The 19557-nt window shown below is 39.2% G+C and overlaps 1 protein-coding gene and 1 long non-coding RNA gene across 2 annotated transcripts in view; one reads left to right on the top strand and one right to left on the bottom strand.

The window, feature by feature from the left end:
- LOC306867355 overlaps positions 1–19557 on the top strand; it is a 1261287-nt gene that overhangs the window by 230065 nt on the left and 1011665 nt on the right. The gene's annotated exons all lie outside the window — the stretch shown is intronic.
- On the bottom strand, positions 15650–16813 carry LOC306861253 (interferon-inducible GTPase 5-like; the record flags this gene model as incomplete). Its single annotated transcript, XM_079403432.1, has 1 exon — positions 15650–16813. One exon carries the CDS (start codon positions 16811–16813, stop codon positions 15650–15652), a length of 1164 nt encoding a protein of 387 aa, XP_079259558.1.

The following is a 19557-nucleotide window of genomic DNA, read 5'->3' as shown; positions in this document are numbered from 1 at the left end:
ACTTCCTGTCAGCTCTGATCTGACCTATCATAATAAACAGGGTGTCCACAGGTCCTTAAAGGGGTCATCGGATGCTAAATTCACTTTATAAGTTGTTTGAACAAATGTGTGTTGGAAGTGTGTGTACACATCCATCCTATAATGATAAAAATACACCCAGTGTTTTTTTTTTTTTAAATCCCCTTGGGTTGGATGTAATAATGAATATATACCTAGATGCCTCAATATCCACTGTTTCTATGAGCCGCAATTCGCAAGCAATCTGCCATTTTTGGAACGGTCTGCGAATCTTTGAGCGCATTGACTGTGTATGTCTAAAACAGCAAGTTATATGCTTGTATATCTTTGAATATTCATTATGATAAATGCGAGATGGCTGATGCATCAATGTATCTGGAGCGGTCGAATAGGGAATCTACGCATATCTATGGTCTGCTCGTCACTCTACAGAAGAGAGGGGCGGAGTCAGAAGACCTCACTAGCATTTAAAGCAACATGGACTAAAAAACAGCTTGCTTAAAATAGAGCTGATTTTGACAGGATAAAGAAGGTGCTTTTTACACTACCATTGAGAAATTTTAACCAAAGTACTGTATGTTATAGACTTTTCATTAAGAACCTAAAGAATCATATCAACCTGTGTAAAATGGGCATCCAATGACCCCTTTAAAAAGACAATGTCTTAAATAACGTTTTCCTAATTAAAGGCCTTAAAGTCTTAAAAATGTCTTTTTCAGATTTGATGGACCTAATGACCGTTTACAATCATTGGACAGAACTAAGATATTTTTTTTCTTCCCCCGTGGTAGTTACTGCATTATCAGACAGGTCGAACTCTTTGTTTATATAATGTTCTCAATAATAATAATAAATATATAGGTCGAGTTATAGCTAGTTTAATTATTACTTTTTTTAATTGCCTGACTGGACAAAAAGCCTGATTAAAATGTACATGACTAAAAAAAATAAACAGCGAAGCATTAAAACGCGAGAATGATTCTTCAGATTTTATTACATTCAACGTAAACAGTGTAAGGAACTGGTCAGACACAGCAGGTTAGTAGAATCACAAAAGTGTTTATTAGGGAATCTTCGAATCCGAAGTACTGAGGGGTTCGTCTTCTTGATAGGTGAGTAAATGTCAATGGGATACCGGAGACCCGTGAGCAGGGATTAACTCAGTCTATGTTTTCTTGACAGGTATGTGGGTAGCGGGAACCTCCAGCGTGCAAGGGAGTGCTCAGTGTACCGTGATACGTGTCCCGTGACCACAACAGTGTCCGTCGTCAGGATCTGAGAATGAGGAAGATGAAGAGGAGCAGAACAAGAGGTAAGTTTCAACAGGTAAGTATCGTCAGGTAGTATACTCAGCTGTGAGTCTTGAGAGCGTCGGTCCTTGTGGTGTACAACAAGATCGGACACTGTTGTGATTGAGGAGAGTGCTTTTAAGAGTGTGGTGATTGTTAGCTGATGAGGTGCAGGTGCGGGTGATTAGAACTCTGGTGAAGTGGATCGTGGCAATTGGTTGGGAGGAGAACCTGGCCGTTCTCTGACACAGAGATAATGGATAGTGTATTCCTGGTATCAAGGCTTACACTGCCTGTATCTTTGTGAGCGACTTCAAGACAAATGAATGTAACAGCACCCAAAGAAACCTAGAAGAAACACACAGAGGTAAAAATTCAAAATATTTTGTTTATTCATAACATAATATATTTAAGTAACACCTTGACAAGGGAGTTATTTTGCTGAAGATTCTTATGATTGCAAATGTTACATTGATTTTAGTTCAATAAACAAGTAGTCAAGTTACTTACATTTTAGACACATTGGGCCTCATTTATCAATCTAACGTAGAAACGAGCGCAGATCCATGTGCACAAATCAACTTACGAGTTCACTTGTGATTCATGAAACATTCGCATGCCGCCAATCTCATCGTATGAATGATTGCACATTGATAAATTAATTTGAAGATCATGCCCCTAAAAACACCCTTAGAAGCCCTAGAGTTTACAACATGGAGAAACTAAACCTGGCCAAAAGGAGGAAGTAATCTCATTAAAGATCTTACTCCAAAAACACCCATTAACCTTGTAATTACAAACAATTAGGCTACATTGATTAATGTAATTTTATATTATTATTATTATTATTATATTTAGTGCCGTCAATCGATTAAAAAAAACCCCTCATCACACATTTTTCTAAAATAGAATGCAGAGAGGAGTTATTCACTTGACTGTATTGTCTTGACAGGAACTCGTGGATGGCGAGGGAACCACACACCTCACACAGGACTGTAACGGCTTCGAGGATGTAGATCCAGGACACGGGTGGACACAACACTGAGAGGTGTGTGGTTTTATTGTGTGGCTTGATGAGGTGCAGATTACGTGCAGGTGTGCTCATTAGAACTCGTTGTGATTGGCTGGTCTGAGAGCCTGGTCGATCTGTGACATAAAGCTATAAAAGTTATTTTTTCCTCTTTTTTTTCATCACAGCAGCTGGTTATTAGGTTATTTTGGCTGTTATTTCTTTGAGAGCTGCCGCTGCTGAACATGACGCGGTGACACGCATAATATTTTTAACTCTTTTTACGACACACTTCAGGTCATAAAGTCTCTATTAATGAGCTGACGAGTTGAATCGGGTGTGTTAGATGAGGGAGACAGTGCTGGTCAGGACAGTTTTGAAAACCATTTCATAGAAATGTTCTTAAATGTTACTCGTATAAATATTACATGCATGCATAAATTTTAAGGCAGTTTTAATCACCTTTTTGGTAACATCATGACTTAACTGACCACGGCATGGCATGCACGTAGTTTATTTCGCGCTTTGATATGAAATGATACAGGCTACACTAGTGTTGTCACGATACTGGAATTTCTAACTTCGATACGATACCTTGAAAAATATCGATATTCGTTACCATTTTCGATACCATGGAGAAAAAAACTGCCACAATATTAAGGGGGTAATTGTTTTTAATTTAAAGATAAATGTAACAAGTCGAGAACATGCGGTATATTTTACATGAACAAAAAATGTCTTGAGGTACTGCATTTGTTGATTTATATATTAATCTTTTATTAATCTTAGTTAAATGTTAATTGAAACTAACGTTTACTAATACATATACTAATTAAAATCCAAAGTTCTATTTGTTGATATTCTCATTTGCTTCATAACCAAAATATTTCCAGATATAGCGCCCTATGAAATCCGTTTTATTTTTCCCACATTCAATTTTTCCCGTTTGAATTTTTCTGGACTCTTTTTTTTTAATGGTCGAATTAAATGCTATTAATCTAAAAGCATGTCTAATTCATTAAAATCATGAAAATTATACAATTTAACAATTAATTTATTAAAAGTGTAATAAAAATGACACGTTTATTCTGTGTTTTAGCATGTCTATTATTTGAATGCATACAAACAAATTCAAATTTCAAATTCAAATTCAAATTTTATTTGTCACATACATATACATACATAGTACGACATGTAGTGAAATGTATTGTACGACTGTCCAACAAATTGTCCAACAAAATTAAGAAAAACCTCAAGTTTACAAAAATACAAATAGAAAAAGTACAGTAAACATATATACAGAAATAAACTAGCAATAAAATAAAATAAAAAATAGATATGAGAATAAAAATAGATATGAAGAATAAAAAAAAAAAAAAAGAATATGATTCTATATAGATTCTATAAAAAGTAAAGTGTATGTCAGTGATAAAGTGTCCGTGTGCTGTGCAGTGCAGTAAAGTGTATAAGTGAGTAAAAGGAATACTAAAGACAAAAGACAAATGGTATGTAAGTCCCACTCATTTATCCTTACGTAACCTTCAACAAATTAGTGCAGATTGTATTTGAAATGTGCAAAGTGGAAGTGTGGGGTGATGTGCTTAGAGTGGAGAGAGGTTAAGACTCCGAATGGCCTGCGGGAAGAAGCTCCTCCTCATTCTCTCTGTGTTCGCCTTCATGGAGCGGAAGCGTCTCCCTGAACGCAGCAGAGAAAAGAGTCCATTGTTGGGATGGCTGAGGTCCTTCACTATCTTCCTGGCCCTGGTCAGGCACCGCTTGCTGTAGATGTCCTGCAGGTCAGGGAGCTCGGTGTGAATGGTACGTTCCGCTGAACGCACCACCCTCTGGAGGGCTCGTCTGTCCTGCATAGTGCAGTTCCCGAACCAGGAAGTGATGCTGCCCGTCAGGACGCTCATAAAGCCTCAAAAATTTAGGAGGCTTGCGGTCTGTCCTTCAGGAAGCTGGAGATCCATTGGCACAAGTATGTACTGAGACCAAGGACCTCCAACTTGGAGGTGAGTGTTTAGGGAATTATGGTGTTAAACGCTGAACTGTAGTCCACAAACAGCATTTTTACATAATTCACTTTTCTGCAGTCCAGGTGACTTGTTGTGGTGTGGAGGTGTGAGATGGCATCCTCCGTGGAGCGGTTATGTCTGTACGCAAACTGTAGTGGATCCAGTGTGTCTGGTAATGATGCAATGATGAAGTCGCTGACCAGTCTCTCAAAGCACTTCATCACCGCTGATGTGAGGGCTACAGGGCGATAGTCGTTGAGGCAGGTGGGCTGGGGTTTCTTGGGGACAGGAACAATGGTGGACTGCTTAAAGCATGAGGGGACTGTAGACTGTTCCAGGGAGAGGTTGAAGATCTCAGTGAACACCGGTGCTAGCTGGTCAGCGCAGGCCTTCAGAACCCGACCTGTGATGCCATCTGGTCCTGCTGCCTTCCTGATGTTCACTCTCCTGAATGCTCTCCTCACGTCATGCTCCGTGATGGTGAACACGTTGTCCTCACCGGCTTTCTCAGCATGCATGCGGTTAGCACTGCTAGCGCCGCTAGCGTGATTAGCCGCAGCCTCGAAGCGAGCATAAAAAGTGTTCAGCTCATCAGCCAGAGAAGCGTCCGCATTCCCCGATCTGGAGGATGGTGTTTTATAGTCTGTGATGGTTCTGAGTCCCTGCCACAGGCTCCTAGAGCCACCATGTTGGAATTGCGACTTTAGTTTCCTCCCGTAGCGCTGCTTCGCCTCCTTCACCGCTCTGCGCACGCTGTAAGATGCAGCCTTGTAGTCATCCATGTTCCCGGTGATGAGCCCTGTGTTGTAGGCAGCGGAGCGGGATCTCAGGGCATCGCGGATGGTTTTATCCACCCACGGCTTCTGGTTGGGAAACGTCCTGATGATGGTTTTCTGCACCGTATCATCCATTAGTTTCTCTATAAATCCCACAACCGCTTCCATAAACAAGCTGACGTCATCAGAGCTGCGCCGGAACATGTCCCAGTCTGCGTCATCTAGCGCGTCCTGCAGATCGGCCACTGATTGGTCCGTCCAGCGTAGGACCTCCCTCTGCACCGGGGCTTCCTGTTTCAGCCTCTGTTTGTAAACGGGCATGAGGAAGATGGCGGCATGGTCCGATTTCCCAAACGGTGGTTGTGACTGTGACTTGTAGCTGTTCTTGTATGGGGTATGTAACAGTGATCTAATGTCCTTTCGCACCTGGTGGGGCAGCCGATGTGCTGATGGAAGTTCGGCAGTGCATGCTTGAGTTGGTACTGTTGAAATCTCCCAAAACAATGAGTGCAGCGTCCCGGTGCTGTGTCTGGTGAAGGTGTAGTGTCTCATGTAAATCCCATATCGCAGTGTCCGTGTCCGCTTGAGGTAGAATGTAAACGGCACTGACGATGACCGAGCTAAATTCCTGAGGGAGATAAAAAGGGCGACATTTGATGGTCAGAACTTCAAGATTCGTTGTGCAGGAGCGTGAGAGGGGAACAATGCTCTCGCTGTCGCACCAGTGTTTGTTCACCATCAGACATACTCCACCTCCCCTAGTCTTCCCCGAGTCCAGCGTTCTGTCCATGCGGTAAACCGAGAAGAACTCGGCTGGCTGGATGGTGTGGTCCAGTACCGCTGGGTTCAGCCATGTCTCGGTGAAGCAGAGAAGGTTGCAGTCCCGAATGTCCCTCTGGAACTTGACTCTTGCCCTGAGGTCATCGAGCTTGTTATCCAGCGACTGGACACTCGGTAAGGGAGCGCGGTGTGCGCGTGCCCTCAGCCTGTTCCTGACACCGGCTCGTTTCCCTCGAGGACGCCGGTACGGGTCGCGTCCTTTGTTCCTCCTCAGGATCTCGCTCGGCCAAGATGGGTCCGGGTTCAAAGACGGCGAAAGGTGAGTGCATTGTGCACCAATAGAAATAGGAGTGGCCCTGTCATATGTAAAGATGGCCATCTTACAAAAGTACGAAAAAATACGAAAAAAATAGCAAAAGAAGACAAGGTTTAGTCGGAGCAGTCGTGACGGCAGCCATCTTACCTTCATGGCTTACCTTTAAATTCAAACGTAATGTTTTAGTTTTATCAAGGACGTAAACAAATTCCAACGCTGGCTTTAGTAGCCAGTTAGTTATGCTATTTCATATACTAATTTTGTAAATGTATTTTCCATGTATACTTTATGACGTAATTTTTCATGTAATTACTCAGTCATGTATTCAGTTATATTAAATGTTTAATCAGGAGAAAACCGTATCTCAAAAGCTAACAAACAGCAGTAGCATTTTCAAGTAACAGCGTATCGAAATTCTTTGAGAGAATAATAATAATAATAAAAAAATTTACCATTCAGAAACATTTTGTAAGAGCCATGTTTGCGGAGGTTCTGCTTGACTCTCTTCATTACCGCTTTCTGGCTCTGATTCTGGCTCAAACTGATACGGCAATATTGACACCATTATTTACATTTGACCGGAGCACATGCAACTGTCGCCCGTAAAGGGCGTTAAGTTTCCGGACAATGTGCAATACGCAGTTTAGCCAATCACAACATACCAGCCCAACTATCCAATCAGAGCCCATTGCCTGTTGCTGAGGGAGTGTTTTCATAGAATCAGGAAGTCAACCGGTCGTTCAAATGACAGAGTAGAAAGCGGCTTACAATAAAGGTGAAATTTATGAAAAATAAGGCGTTTTTTTAACAAACGAAACACGAAGACATGTTATATTGCACCCCATAAACACAATCAAGCAAAGAAAAAAGGTAGTAAACCACCCCTTTAAATTTAATGGTATTTAGAACACAACAGGAATGAAAAATATGTAGTTATAACATTTATTAAAATATAAAATAAAACACAAAATATGCTATAGTGGCCTTCATTATACACAGCATAGCCTACAAGAAAAACTGAAACGGTATTGGGCTCATGAGCCTGTCTCATTCCACAAGAATCCAAATGTTTCCATTTTTGCCATATTTGTAACATTTGGTTGTTAAACTATTATTAATTATGCAGCCTAAACAAGGCTTTATACTTCATTCATGTTCTAATATCCGTGTAAAATCCTTCACATTCGCAAAAATGTTAGTTGGACGCTGCAAGTTGATTTTACGGCAGGCCTTTTAAAACAGTGTAAATAAACTTTTGTTTGGTTGACTGCATTAGGCAATGCTAAAACTAATGTTTGTGTGTGTGAGAGGTACCTGTGCGATCAGATGGACTAAATCAAATAAAGATATAAATATAAATAAATACAATGCATTAAGAGTGTCACAAAAACGAGTGTAGCCTATACTTGTTGCAGTTTTTTCCCTTTTGTTTATGTTCCTTATATTTGGCATATAGCCTATTATATATTTTGTGTAGTCCTATTTATTTTGTTCCTTTTCTATACTTAATTTCTGTTTTTCTCCTTTCACAGAGGCGCTGCAGGTGCGTGATGCGACGATGTGTGGATCCTCATGGTCCGTGGTTTACGCTGCTATTAGCGCCTATAAAGCTAAAGCCCTGAATAAAAACAAAACAAAAGACATTCTAATCTTACTGGTCAGTCATCAACTAATGAGCTTCGGTTGTTGGTCAGGAAAATAACCTAAATGAACAAAATTATGTCATTCTACAATTCTCCACGATATTTATATGTTGCGCGCAAGTTCAGCTAAAAGAACTTGCGTACACAAGCTGAGATCAGACGTGAGATTTGAGCGTAGCCACCGCTCATGTCCATATTGATAAATTCCAAGTTTTGCGTAGAAATGACCGTACACCCAATTTTGTCATACATTTGTTTCATAAATGAAGCCCAATGTTTACTGTTTTGTTCTATTTCACCAATAAAAAATAGTTCCAAACAAAGATCACAGCAGAAGTATTGCATATACTCCAAGCAACTGTGTACTCGGCAGTGTTTTGTTAATAAATGACTTACCTCCACCTACTGGTGGTTTATTATGTTTAAAATTATTTGTATTTTCGTGAATGTATTTAAAACATTAATCTCATAACATTACTTATTGCAGTTATTTTGAAGTGTAAATTATTTAATCTGACTGGTAACAGCCCTATAGTGTATAATGAATTTATTGATCAATTGTAATAATGTGAAATTAAAGATGATGCATGCATTTAAAAATTTGTAAATGTAAATAAAAACATGCAGATTTAAGTATGTAAAAGCTAACAGAAAATATTGCTTCTGAATGAACTGTTTACACCACCAATAATTTTGGTGATGCGATACTTTTGTGGGTAAGTGGGGATATTTTGTATGGAATATTGTCTGCTAATATGAAAAGTTCACTGTATATCTGTTACAGAAGAAGGACATAAGCAGAGGGAAGTTCAGGTTAGTTTATTGAATCACCAGTATGAGACAGTGGGAATCGCAGGTGAGTAATGAACTTGACGTCTAGACCGGTTTATCTGGCAATGAACTTGCGTCTTGTCCTTTCAATTGCAGGTTTGATGGCCGACACGGGAATAGCAGCGAACATACACATGCCGCCGACCTGGAGCAGACCTGGTGCAAGATGGCGACCTGAATGGTTGTGTTGATTTGAGCTCTGGGGTGTTTTGAGGAGTTTGCATCATCTGGTCAAACTTTAACCTCTAATATTAAGGTAGGGAGTGTGAAATCCCTCTAAAGAAAGAATGAGCTAATTTTTTGCTTTTAATAGACTGATTTATACGGATAAACCAGACTGTACAGACTAGTGCACGTGCGAAATGTGCAAAATTCCAAAGAATATAGACCGAAAGTTACTCTCTTCGCTTTTTAATACGTCATCTTGAGACCATGATTCGCCGCCAAATACTCCAACAGGTAGTCCTCTGTCAGGAAGATGATCCTAAAGTTTCAAATGCCGAATTACGTCGTGCTGTCAATGCCCTCACTGATCACGTCACATCTATGGAACAACAAATCACCCGTAACTCGGTTGCTATAGTTAATCTTTCGAAGACGGTTGATTTCATGATATACTACTGACTGGCGCCGAACATGGCCGCTTCGGTTTGTTGCTCCTTGGTACTTTTTCTGTTTTTGTTTGTCCTGTCTTAAGCAACGTTTGTCTGATCAGCTTCACTAGAAACAAACTTTTGTACATAAGAAATAACACACCAGATAACCTTTTGCCGACGTTTGAACATTCGGACGCGTTACTGAACATTTTAGTTGGAGGAGCTGCGTTCCAGCGCTCCAGGCGACACAAGTGAGGGAAGCGCGCTGGTGCGCTCGTGAAATCCAGACAGCATGGTTTAAGTACTCCGCTGCCGAGTATTCACCTGGCGAATCTCCGGTCCCTTGCAAATAAATCAGACGAAATACAACTCCTCACCCGCACAGAAAAGGACTTTTTAAACTCTTCTGTGCTTTGCTTCACAGAAAGCTGGCTGAATGGATCTATCCCGTATCTATCTAGAGGGCTTCCAGCTGTTCAGAGCAGACTGCATCACTGAGTCGTCGGGGAAAACGAGAGGCGGTGGATTATGTTTTTATATCAATGAAGGCTGGTGTACAGACGTGACAGTTTTAAAGGAGATGTGCTGCCCAAACCTGGAAGCTCTCTTTATTAACTGCAAACCCTTTTACTCGTCGCCTGAGTTTTCCTCTTTTATTCTGGTGAGTGTGTACATTCCTCCTGACGCACGTGTGAGCGCCGTGCTAGAACTGTTGGCTGACCAAATCACACACACAGAGCAGCGTTACCCACACTTTTTCATTATCATTCTCTTTGATTTTAATAAAGCTAATCTCACCTGCGAACTACCTAAATACAGACAACACATCACATCCCCTACCAGGGACAGCAATATATACTGGACCATTGCTACACTGTTTTAAAGGATGCGTATCACTCTGTCCCCCGTGTAGCGCTGGGACTCTCTGATCACTGTTTGGTTCATCTTCTACCAGCCTACAGGCAGAAAATTAAATATGCTAAGCCTGTAGTAAAAACTGTAAAGAGATGGAATGTTGAAGCAGAGCAGGATTTACAGACCTGCTTCGAACTTACTGATTGGAGTGTTTTTGAGGCTGTAGCTACTGATTTGGAGGAGCTTACTGACACCGTGACGTCCTACATTGGTTTCTGTGAGGACATGTGTGTACCCACCAGGACTTGTTTAACCTGTTAACCTTCGCCACCCATTTTGGGCCTCACAGGTGAAAATAACCTACCTAAATTAAAATGGTAACAGTTCCTGACAAAGTGTGCTACACAAACAAATTAGGTATCTTTGGAAAGAAGACACTCTAGGCTTTACTATCCATCATCCAGAGTTGATAATGCTCAAAAAGATAAAAAGTTATAGACACTGACGTGCCTTGAAAAATGTTTTTCCACACTGAATGTTTTTTTATTTCATATACAAATACATGAAATAAGTCCTGGAGCAATCCAGAAAAGTAATGGGTTGAAAGCCACGTGTCTCATGAGTTCATATTTCAAATTTGAAGAAGATACCACGAAAAATGAGATTCCTGCAATATTTTTTTCTGAAAAGTAACCACCAAATGGATTGCAGAATTATACAAACTATTTTAGTCATTATACATGTTCCTGCATTGTTCATCATATACGTGATTTATTTGAGCACTAAAAAATACAAAAATAATTGAGTAATAAAAAGAAAAAAAAATGCTTTGTATATAGTATGTATGTATATATATATATATTCTGATTGCCAGACATAAACTTATATTGGCAGACATGGTCATACATTCAGTAATCACACGCTGATGTGCTTCCATACAGATGATAATCATACAGATGGGCCATATAATCAATAATAGCTGATCATTGAATCACAATGATAGCCGTCATAGAGTCGGTAATAAACACGCTGATGTGCGTCCATACATATGATAATCATGCAGATACGGCCACATTCCCCACATACACACATATAAAAAATGTAGAAGGAAAAAAAAAAAAAAATGTATGGATAAAGCAGATCGCTAAGTTACGCCCCGCTCAGATGACAGCGTGCGTCACGCTTTCAGGAGAGAGCGCCAAATTCAAATAATCTATATTCCTCTTTTCTGAGACTTTTTTTTCCGTGGACGGTCTCATTCTGTTTGTAAAACTGTATGCTACAGCACCGTGTTGTTTTTTTTACCACCAAGACGCTGTTTTTGAGCGTAATTTATTCCATAACGGACGCGAACAATAACTCTCCCGAAGAAATGAAACGTAAACAAAGGAATATTCATCCTTATTACAACGTTATTGTTTCGCTGGACTAAAAGTGCTCGCTGGAATGTTGTTCTGTGGACCCTTACCTCTCTAACTAAACTGGGATTTCAGCAGTGGACGCGTTTGTGGCTCGTTATTACAATGATAAAGGTACATACGGCTTTTTTATTCTGCATGTTTTGGTGTGTACTGCTTACACAAATGTAGCAAATACATTCCTTAGAAATCAGAAATTAAATGATTTCTAAGGAATGTATTTTCTGAAGCAGATCAGAAAGGATCATTGGTGTCCACCTGCCCAGCCTTCAGGACTTGTACTTCTCCAGAGTGAAGAAACAGGCAGGTAACATCATCACAGACCCTTCTCACCCTGGACACGACCTGTTTGCGCTTCTCCCCTCAGGCAGACACTACAGATCTCTGAGCACTAGAACATCTAGTCCCCATGCCATCTCCAGCCTAAACAACTAACACAGGAATTATTACCCGTGTCCTGTAATTCATTCCCCATCTCTAATTATTGACTCTCTCCCTAGTACTTTGTAAATATATATGCATATTTTTCTAAACGGCTGTATAGTAAATGAGGCACAAATATGTACATAAATCTTCTGTTCCATATTTTTACACATTATTATTTTTATTTTTAAGTCTTATTTAAATGTTTCTGTTCTCATGTCAGATATGCATGTATGTACGAAGAACTTCTTAAAAACCACAACGGCGAATAAAGCTGATTGTGATTCTGATTTCATTGGCGAGGAGCTGAAATCACTGTTTACAAGTGTTAAGACGAACGACAACAAGGTATCGCAAATTGAGAAGGTGATCCGGGTGGTTTGAGACAAATGTAATCAAGCCGAGATCCACAGTAGAAAATAGAATTTGAGACTCGTCAACCTTAAAGAAACAGAAGGAGAAAACAGTGGGGAGATCAAATCTTTTGTTGTCATGCTTCTCACCATTCGGCAAGTGTCGCAATTCTTTTAAATTCTTTTAACGTTAGCATTTTCCAAGATCTCCTACTGCACCTTTAAGTGAAGTGAAGTGAAGTGAAGTGACATTCAGCCAAGTATGGTGACCCATACTCGGAATTCGTGCTCTGCATTTAACCCATCCAACGTGCACACACACACAGCAGTGAACACACACACACCGTGAACACACACCCGGAGCAGTGGGCAGCCATTTATGCTGCGGCGCCCGGGGAGCAGTTAGGGGTTCGGTGCCTTGCTCAAGGGCACCTCAGTTGTGGTATTGAGGGTGGAGCAAGCGCTGGACATTCACTCCCCCCACCTACAATTCCTGCCGGCCGGAGACTCGAACACGCAACCTTTGGATTACAAGTCCGACTCTCTAACCATTAGGCCACGACTTCCCCGTGGCCTAATGACTTTAAGACATATTACTGGAATCAATTTAATACTTCGTCCACATAAACTTACATAACAACATCAGACTGTTTCTATATGCTTCATATATCAAGAATAAAGCATTTGACCAAGTGTCCATATAAGCATAAAACATATTAAGCAAAATACCATTCATCTGAACTGAATACTTGAGCTAGCTTTCTGTAAAACAAAATAAACACTTAAATTTGATGAGTATAACAAACATTTTTAACCAATAGGGCCAACTGTAATCATACAAAATGAAATCATAAGAAGTACCACTTTAATCCGCGTATATAAACAGCAATCACACAATAAATTCACATTCCCGAGATAAACACCCCGTTTGTAAATTTTAATACATTAACTTAACATTCGTATGGGATTTCAGTGTGCTGGAGCATTTTTGTTAACTTTGAAGTTAATATATAAAACACACATGCTGTTATGACGAGTGGACACAATCTCCGTTATTAATTAACTCTTAAACAGAGAGAGTGTGTCTGAACCCCACACACTATCAGGAAGGCTATTCCAGAGTTTGGGAGCCAACTGTGAAAAAGCTCTACCTCCTTTAGTGGACTTTGCTATCCTAGGAACTAGGATACTAATATCTAGTGTATTCTAATAAACTAAATAATTTTGCTTATAAAAAATTAGTTGCATCTCAGAATATATTATATGAATATAATGTATATATGAATATTATGTAGATGAGCCAAAAAAGTATGACCACCTGCTAAATATGCTGTTTGTCCTCTGCATGCTGCCTAAACAGTGCAGACCTGCTGAGGCATGGACTCTACCAGAGACCTGAAGGTGTCCTGTGGTATCTATCCAGCACATCCCACACATGCCCTATTAGATTGAGATCTGGGGAGCTTGGAGGCCAGGGCAATACCTTGAACACTCCATCATGTTCCTCAAATCATTCCTGAACCAAGTGTGCAGTATGTCAGAGTTCATTATCCTGCTGAGAGAGTCCACTGCCATCAGGGAACATCATTGTCATAAAGAAGTGTACTTGGTCTGCAAAAATGTTCAGACAAGCATCACGTCAAAGTCAAGTCCACATGAATGGCTGGACCCAGGGTTTCCCAGCAGAACACTGCCTAGAGCATCACACGGCTTGTCGTCATCCCAAGTGCATCCTGGTGCCATCACTTCCTCAGGTAAACACACACACACAGTTTGGAGTCCTCTCAAAATTTCAAAAACTGTAAGTAGAGAAATTATTGGAGCACTCGTGTAATAATTTCAGACCAACAATTGTGCATATTACAAACTTTCTCTTTACTTCTTTCTTGTTTTCATGGAACGTTACATGCTTAACCAGCACTGGACAGCACAGCATACTGGGAAGCCCCTTTTAAAGGTGAAGTAACACTACAACACTACATCCCTCTCTTTGTTTTATAATAACAACAACAACTCTTAAAGAAATGTTTGTCAAGACAAACTTTAGGCTGGCTTGAGAAAGCCTAGCCTGAAAGTTTGTAGTTGTAAAAGCTTGAAATTACATTGGCTGTAGCATCTCTAAAGTAAAAAAGCGGCCACATATAAAATATTAAGTAAACATTGTTTGGCCAAAATTAAACAAGGATTTGATCTGCCATAAAGTGTAAGAGCATCAGGCCGTTGGTGCCCTCTGCAGGCTTTTGTTATAATACATAATCTAGTTGTTTATTTATATTACGTATATCATGTATTTTAACTGTTGTTCCATGGAACCATATGACTACTTGATACTTTGAACCGTGACATCTGTGTACCGTTACACCCCTAATATATACATTTGAGTAGGAGTGCGCTATGGCTGTATAATCACATAGATATATTCGGCTGTAGGTAATCAAACAAAACACACCTACAGAGGCACGCATACGTGATGTGATGAAACAGAAAGTGATTTATTATATGAAACAATCAACAATATACATAATGATTATTATTATAATAATGGGCCATACACTTGAGGGGAAAGCCTGGGTGCTTTGAAAAGCTTCATTTCACCATCACTAGATGTTTCTAAAATACTCAGACCAGCTGTCTGGCACCAACAACCATGCAGAGTCCCCATTCTGATGCTCAGTTTAAACTTCAGCAGATTGTCTTGACCATGTCTATGTGCTTAAATGCATTGAGTTACTGCCATGTGATTGGATATGTGTTAACGAGCAGTCTAACATGTGTACCTAATAAAGTGGCCGGTGAGTGTAGTAAGTATATTTGTACAGTAGGTAATTTATCAGTCAAGACTTTTAGTATAATTAAGTAGATTTATATTATATTAAAACAATAAATAAATATTGGGAGTATAGTTTAACTGCATAAACAAACAGTTATCACAAAAGAGCCAATAAAAAAAACATTTTGTATTTTATAATATGTGAGACATTATACATGGTTATATGTGATATTGAAAAAAAACAACAACCCAGAATTCATCAATGAAAATGAAAAGTTTTATTGGCATTTACCATAGAAAATCCAACTAAAAATATATTTTTTAATGTTGTTTAAAACAGATGACTGTATTTGAGATAAAAGAATCAGTAAAAGTAATGGGAAATTATAGCAATGGATAAAATAAAAAAAAGTGCAGTAACAAATTAAAGTGGTCACATATTCAAGTTCTGTATATGGTTTGCATGCACATTGCCATAAATTCTTTTAAAATTATGAAGACAAAGTTTTTTTTTGTTTGTTTTTTTTTGCTAAACCCCATATCAGTAAACAATCTCAGTGAACAGAAGCAAGCCCAGCTTCTTTTCTGATAACCCGAGCAGTATTTGCCAGATCATTCACTCCTTCTCTCAAGAGGTACTGAGTGGTAGCGAAGGACATTCCTGCAGCAGCAGCACTGCCTACACCTGGAAGTAGACTCAACAAATATTGAACAGTAGAAATGGCAGCGAGTGCAGTAGACACTTGAAGTGTGGTCAGTGCTTTTTCTCGCATGGCAGCAATAAATATAGATTTGGCCAAATCTTTCAGGTGGGGCTTGTTAACTTTCTCTGAAAGCCTTGTCAGTGACCTATCATCCAAACCAAATGCATAGTAGCACCTTGTGAGGAAAAGCACGACCATACCTGCATCACATGCTGCTGATAGGCCAGGCACAGGGATAACTGCTACACCAGCAGAGGCAAGAGATGCAGCCCAGATCATCTGTTTAAACATACTGATCTTCTTCTCAAGAGATGTAGCAGAACACACTGGCCAGGCTTGTAGAAGAGCATACTTCTTGTGTTCTGGAAGATCATCTTCGAGAGTGTTTTGAAGTGATTCAAAATCATATTCCTCCAAATCACGAGATGTTATCAAGAAAACTTTGGGGTGTCCCAGTTCTTTCAGGTGTTTCTGACAATCCGCTCTTATTAAGGAAAGAACTTTCTGCTCATCAAATCTTTTTTTCTCTTTCTCTGAAGACATGTCATTGTCAATCTTGGAACGAACAAAGTAAAAGCTTTTCTTCAGTTTTCTTATTTCTTTAGCCAGCATGATGTCATTCTCTGTGAACCTCTCTGAGGCAAGGATAATGAAGAAATCATAGGTGTTAAACTTGACATCTTTCAGGTACTTTTTTGCTTTGAAGTTTGGGGTTCCTATTCCAGGTAGGTCCCAGATATTCACATTTGGCATTTCAGGATGTTCATACATGGTGAGCATCGTTGTAGTTTCTGTGACTCCAGTAGGTGCTGCTCCAACATCTTCATCCTTTAGACCTCTAAGAGCATTTACAAAGGAGGATTTTCCTGATCCTGTCTTTCCAGTCACAGCGATGTTAAGTGAGACATTAAGAAACTGGTCAAATTTTATTTTAGCTTTTGCTGTAGCCTTTTCCAGAGTGGACTCGCCCGATCCCTTGATTGCATCAATAACAGCAGGGTCTTGATTTTCCATGCTCTGAATGGCAAACTTAAACATTAGTGAATGCTCAGAATTAGAGACATAATTCTTATTTTAACAATATAACTGAAAATTTTAATTACCTGAATTTCTTGGTTCCAGGAGGAGTAATGAAACATCTGGTTTAAGTACAGAAATTGAATATTAAACCAATATGACTCAATTGTGCTGTCAACACAGTTGACTGTAGTTATGATTGTTGTTCAGACAATCCCAGAGATCAAAAGTAGATTTATTTTACATTTATTATAATATTACTTAAATATATTATTAGAATTAATTTCACGATTTTGCATGAATTAGCAAAGTGTGAAATTGTTTTTCACAAAATTGCATATTTGTATATACAGTGCCCTCCAAAAGTATTGGAACAGTAAAGACAAAATTGCTCTGTTGGCTGTGGAGTTAAGACATTTACAAATATAATTAAAAGATGAATATGAGACAAAACTACAGAATGTCATATTTTATTATTGGGTGATTCAACACAGATGTTTTACCAAATAAAAAGAACAGCACTTTTAGAGTTCATCCCACTCATCCATACAACTGCAGCAGTGGAGGACTATTGTTCTGCTGCATGGTACTGCGGAAGAACTGATGGCGGCACGGTTTGATCTTCAGCTGACCAATCAGCAGAAAGGGGTGTTTAATTCCCGCCCACGTGTAGAAATCGTCCGTGTACGTTTTGATCATTTCATTTCTTATTTGGAACAGAAAAACGAGAAATGAGAAGATGGCTCGTTTGTTCGTATTTTTGTTTAATTGAACAAACGGAAAACAAAATTGTGGCTTGATTTCTCATGTTTCGTTCGCGCTTCACAAATCACTTTCTAGCTTCGATATTTCATTCGGACACGTGCAGTGCTGACACGCCCCTTTCATCTGATTGGCCAAATTGCTCCGCCTTCAGTACAGGTTTAAATTCTGTCAGGCAGAATAAAAGTCCGTATGAATGCGCCGCAAAATATCGATTGCACTTTAATAACAAATTGTCTGAAACCACCACTCACTGTTACCTACGCATAACATTTGAAGCAGAAATATAATAATGTGAGCTAGCCTATATAGGCTATAGTATGCTAATACACTTATTCACTACCTACAGTATCTCATTCACATATTCATTAATCAACTTACTCTTATTAAGTTACTAACTGTGGTTTCAGAAGCAGATTTATGGTTTACATCAGAAATAGGAATATTTCATCACAATAGGATTCAACAGCGGGTATAACTGAGACAGTGTGTTTCAACATTGCTCAACATTACACAATAACCTTGAATGGCACCATGAAATATGTCATATTAAAGATCATAAAATTCAGTTTTACAATCATTGAAAGACACAAAGCAATTTAATGTTACAGAGAGATGTAAGTAAAGTTCTTACCTGTAAAAATATACTTTTGATATCTTTGGGTCTGCTGTGTCGCTGCCTTAGACAGTTTCTACTGCAAACAAGTCTATACAGATCACAAGCCACTGCATTTATACTCAGCAAGGGGAATGTAGGAGGACTCAATAAGCATATTATATTCTCTCTCCTTATTACAGAATGTTTCTTATCTTAGGTCTTAACTTAAGATATGATATGTTAAATTACGATTTTTGGCAAATCTTAACTTGATTTGGGATTCTTATCCTATCTTACAAAATCGTATCTTATCTCTAGTTAGGAAATCTTAAATCGTATCATCAAGTTCGACAATCCACTCTCAGGTCTGTTACCAACCAACACTGTGCGAGCTGCTGATGAGGTAAACAAAATGGAAAAACAAAACCGGCGAGCTTTTAACTTCAGTGCTGCTGAAATTGAAACACTGATAAATTCGGTGGATATTATTTGGTAAGTTTTCACCTTCGCTCACTCACGAAGACAAAGAGAGGGATTGGGCAAGAGTTGCCGAAAATGTGTCCGCGAGTGAAAATTATTATAAGTGAGCATTTTACATTTAATTTTTTAATTTTCTAAAGATATGATTTACTTATTTCAGCATACTTAAATGTCTGCATCTAAGAAACACAAAAAACATATATATTTTTAAAATTATTTATTCATAAATTCATTCATTCCTTCCTTCCCTCCCTCCATCCATCGTCTACTACAATTGCTGATTGAGGAACATGGCATTGACCTTCAGGCCTTGTTTATCAACACAGTATGACAAAAATGTTTCCATGTCATCTTGAGACTGAAATATAAACAAAAAGTCATCCCTTGCTTCAGGGAATTCACACCCCAGGGCCTTCCTGGGTGCATTTTGTTGATCTTCACTGTTCATCTGCAGAAATGCAGGCTCTGTCACCTCTCCACGAAATAAGTCTCTGTGATTGTGTACCCAGTACCTAGCTGTATGAAGGTCTCTCACAATGGTAGGCTGCTGCGCCTGGTGAAGAACAGTATTATAAAATATAAATATATAATGGCACAAACAAATTAACCCTTAAATGCATAGCTCAAGGCCCGTATTCCTAAAGATTCGAAGAATCCTTTTAGAGAGCTCCTAATTTAGCTTAAAAATTTCTAACTAAGAGTCTTAGCTTAAGAGTGCTTCAGGACCAATCTGAGAGCAACTCTAAGCGAGGAAAAGACAAAAACGTTTATCTTAGTGAGGAGGCGGGGCTGACCCCATTGCTAGCTATGACACAGTCTTTTGAAGACTGATTGGTTGGTTGTCAAGAAGGAAATAAAAGAGCGCTTTTGAGAGTTGGGTTTATTATAAGCCTTCACTTGT

Source organism: Barbus barbus, assembly GCF_936440315.1.
Source record: "Barbus barbus genome assembly, chromosome: 4".
In the NCBI taxonomy this organism is placed as follows: Eukaryota; Metazoa; Chordata; class Actinopteri; order Cypriniformes; family Cyprinidae; genus Barbus; species Barbus barbus.
This window is presented reverse-complemented; position numbering and strand designations above follow the sequence as displayed.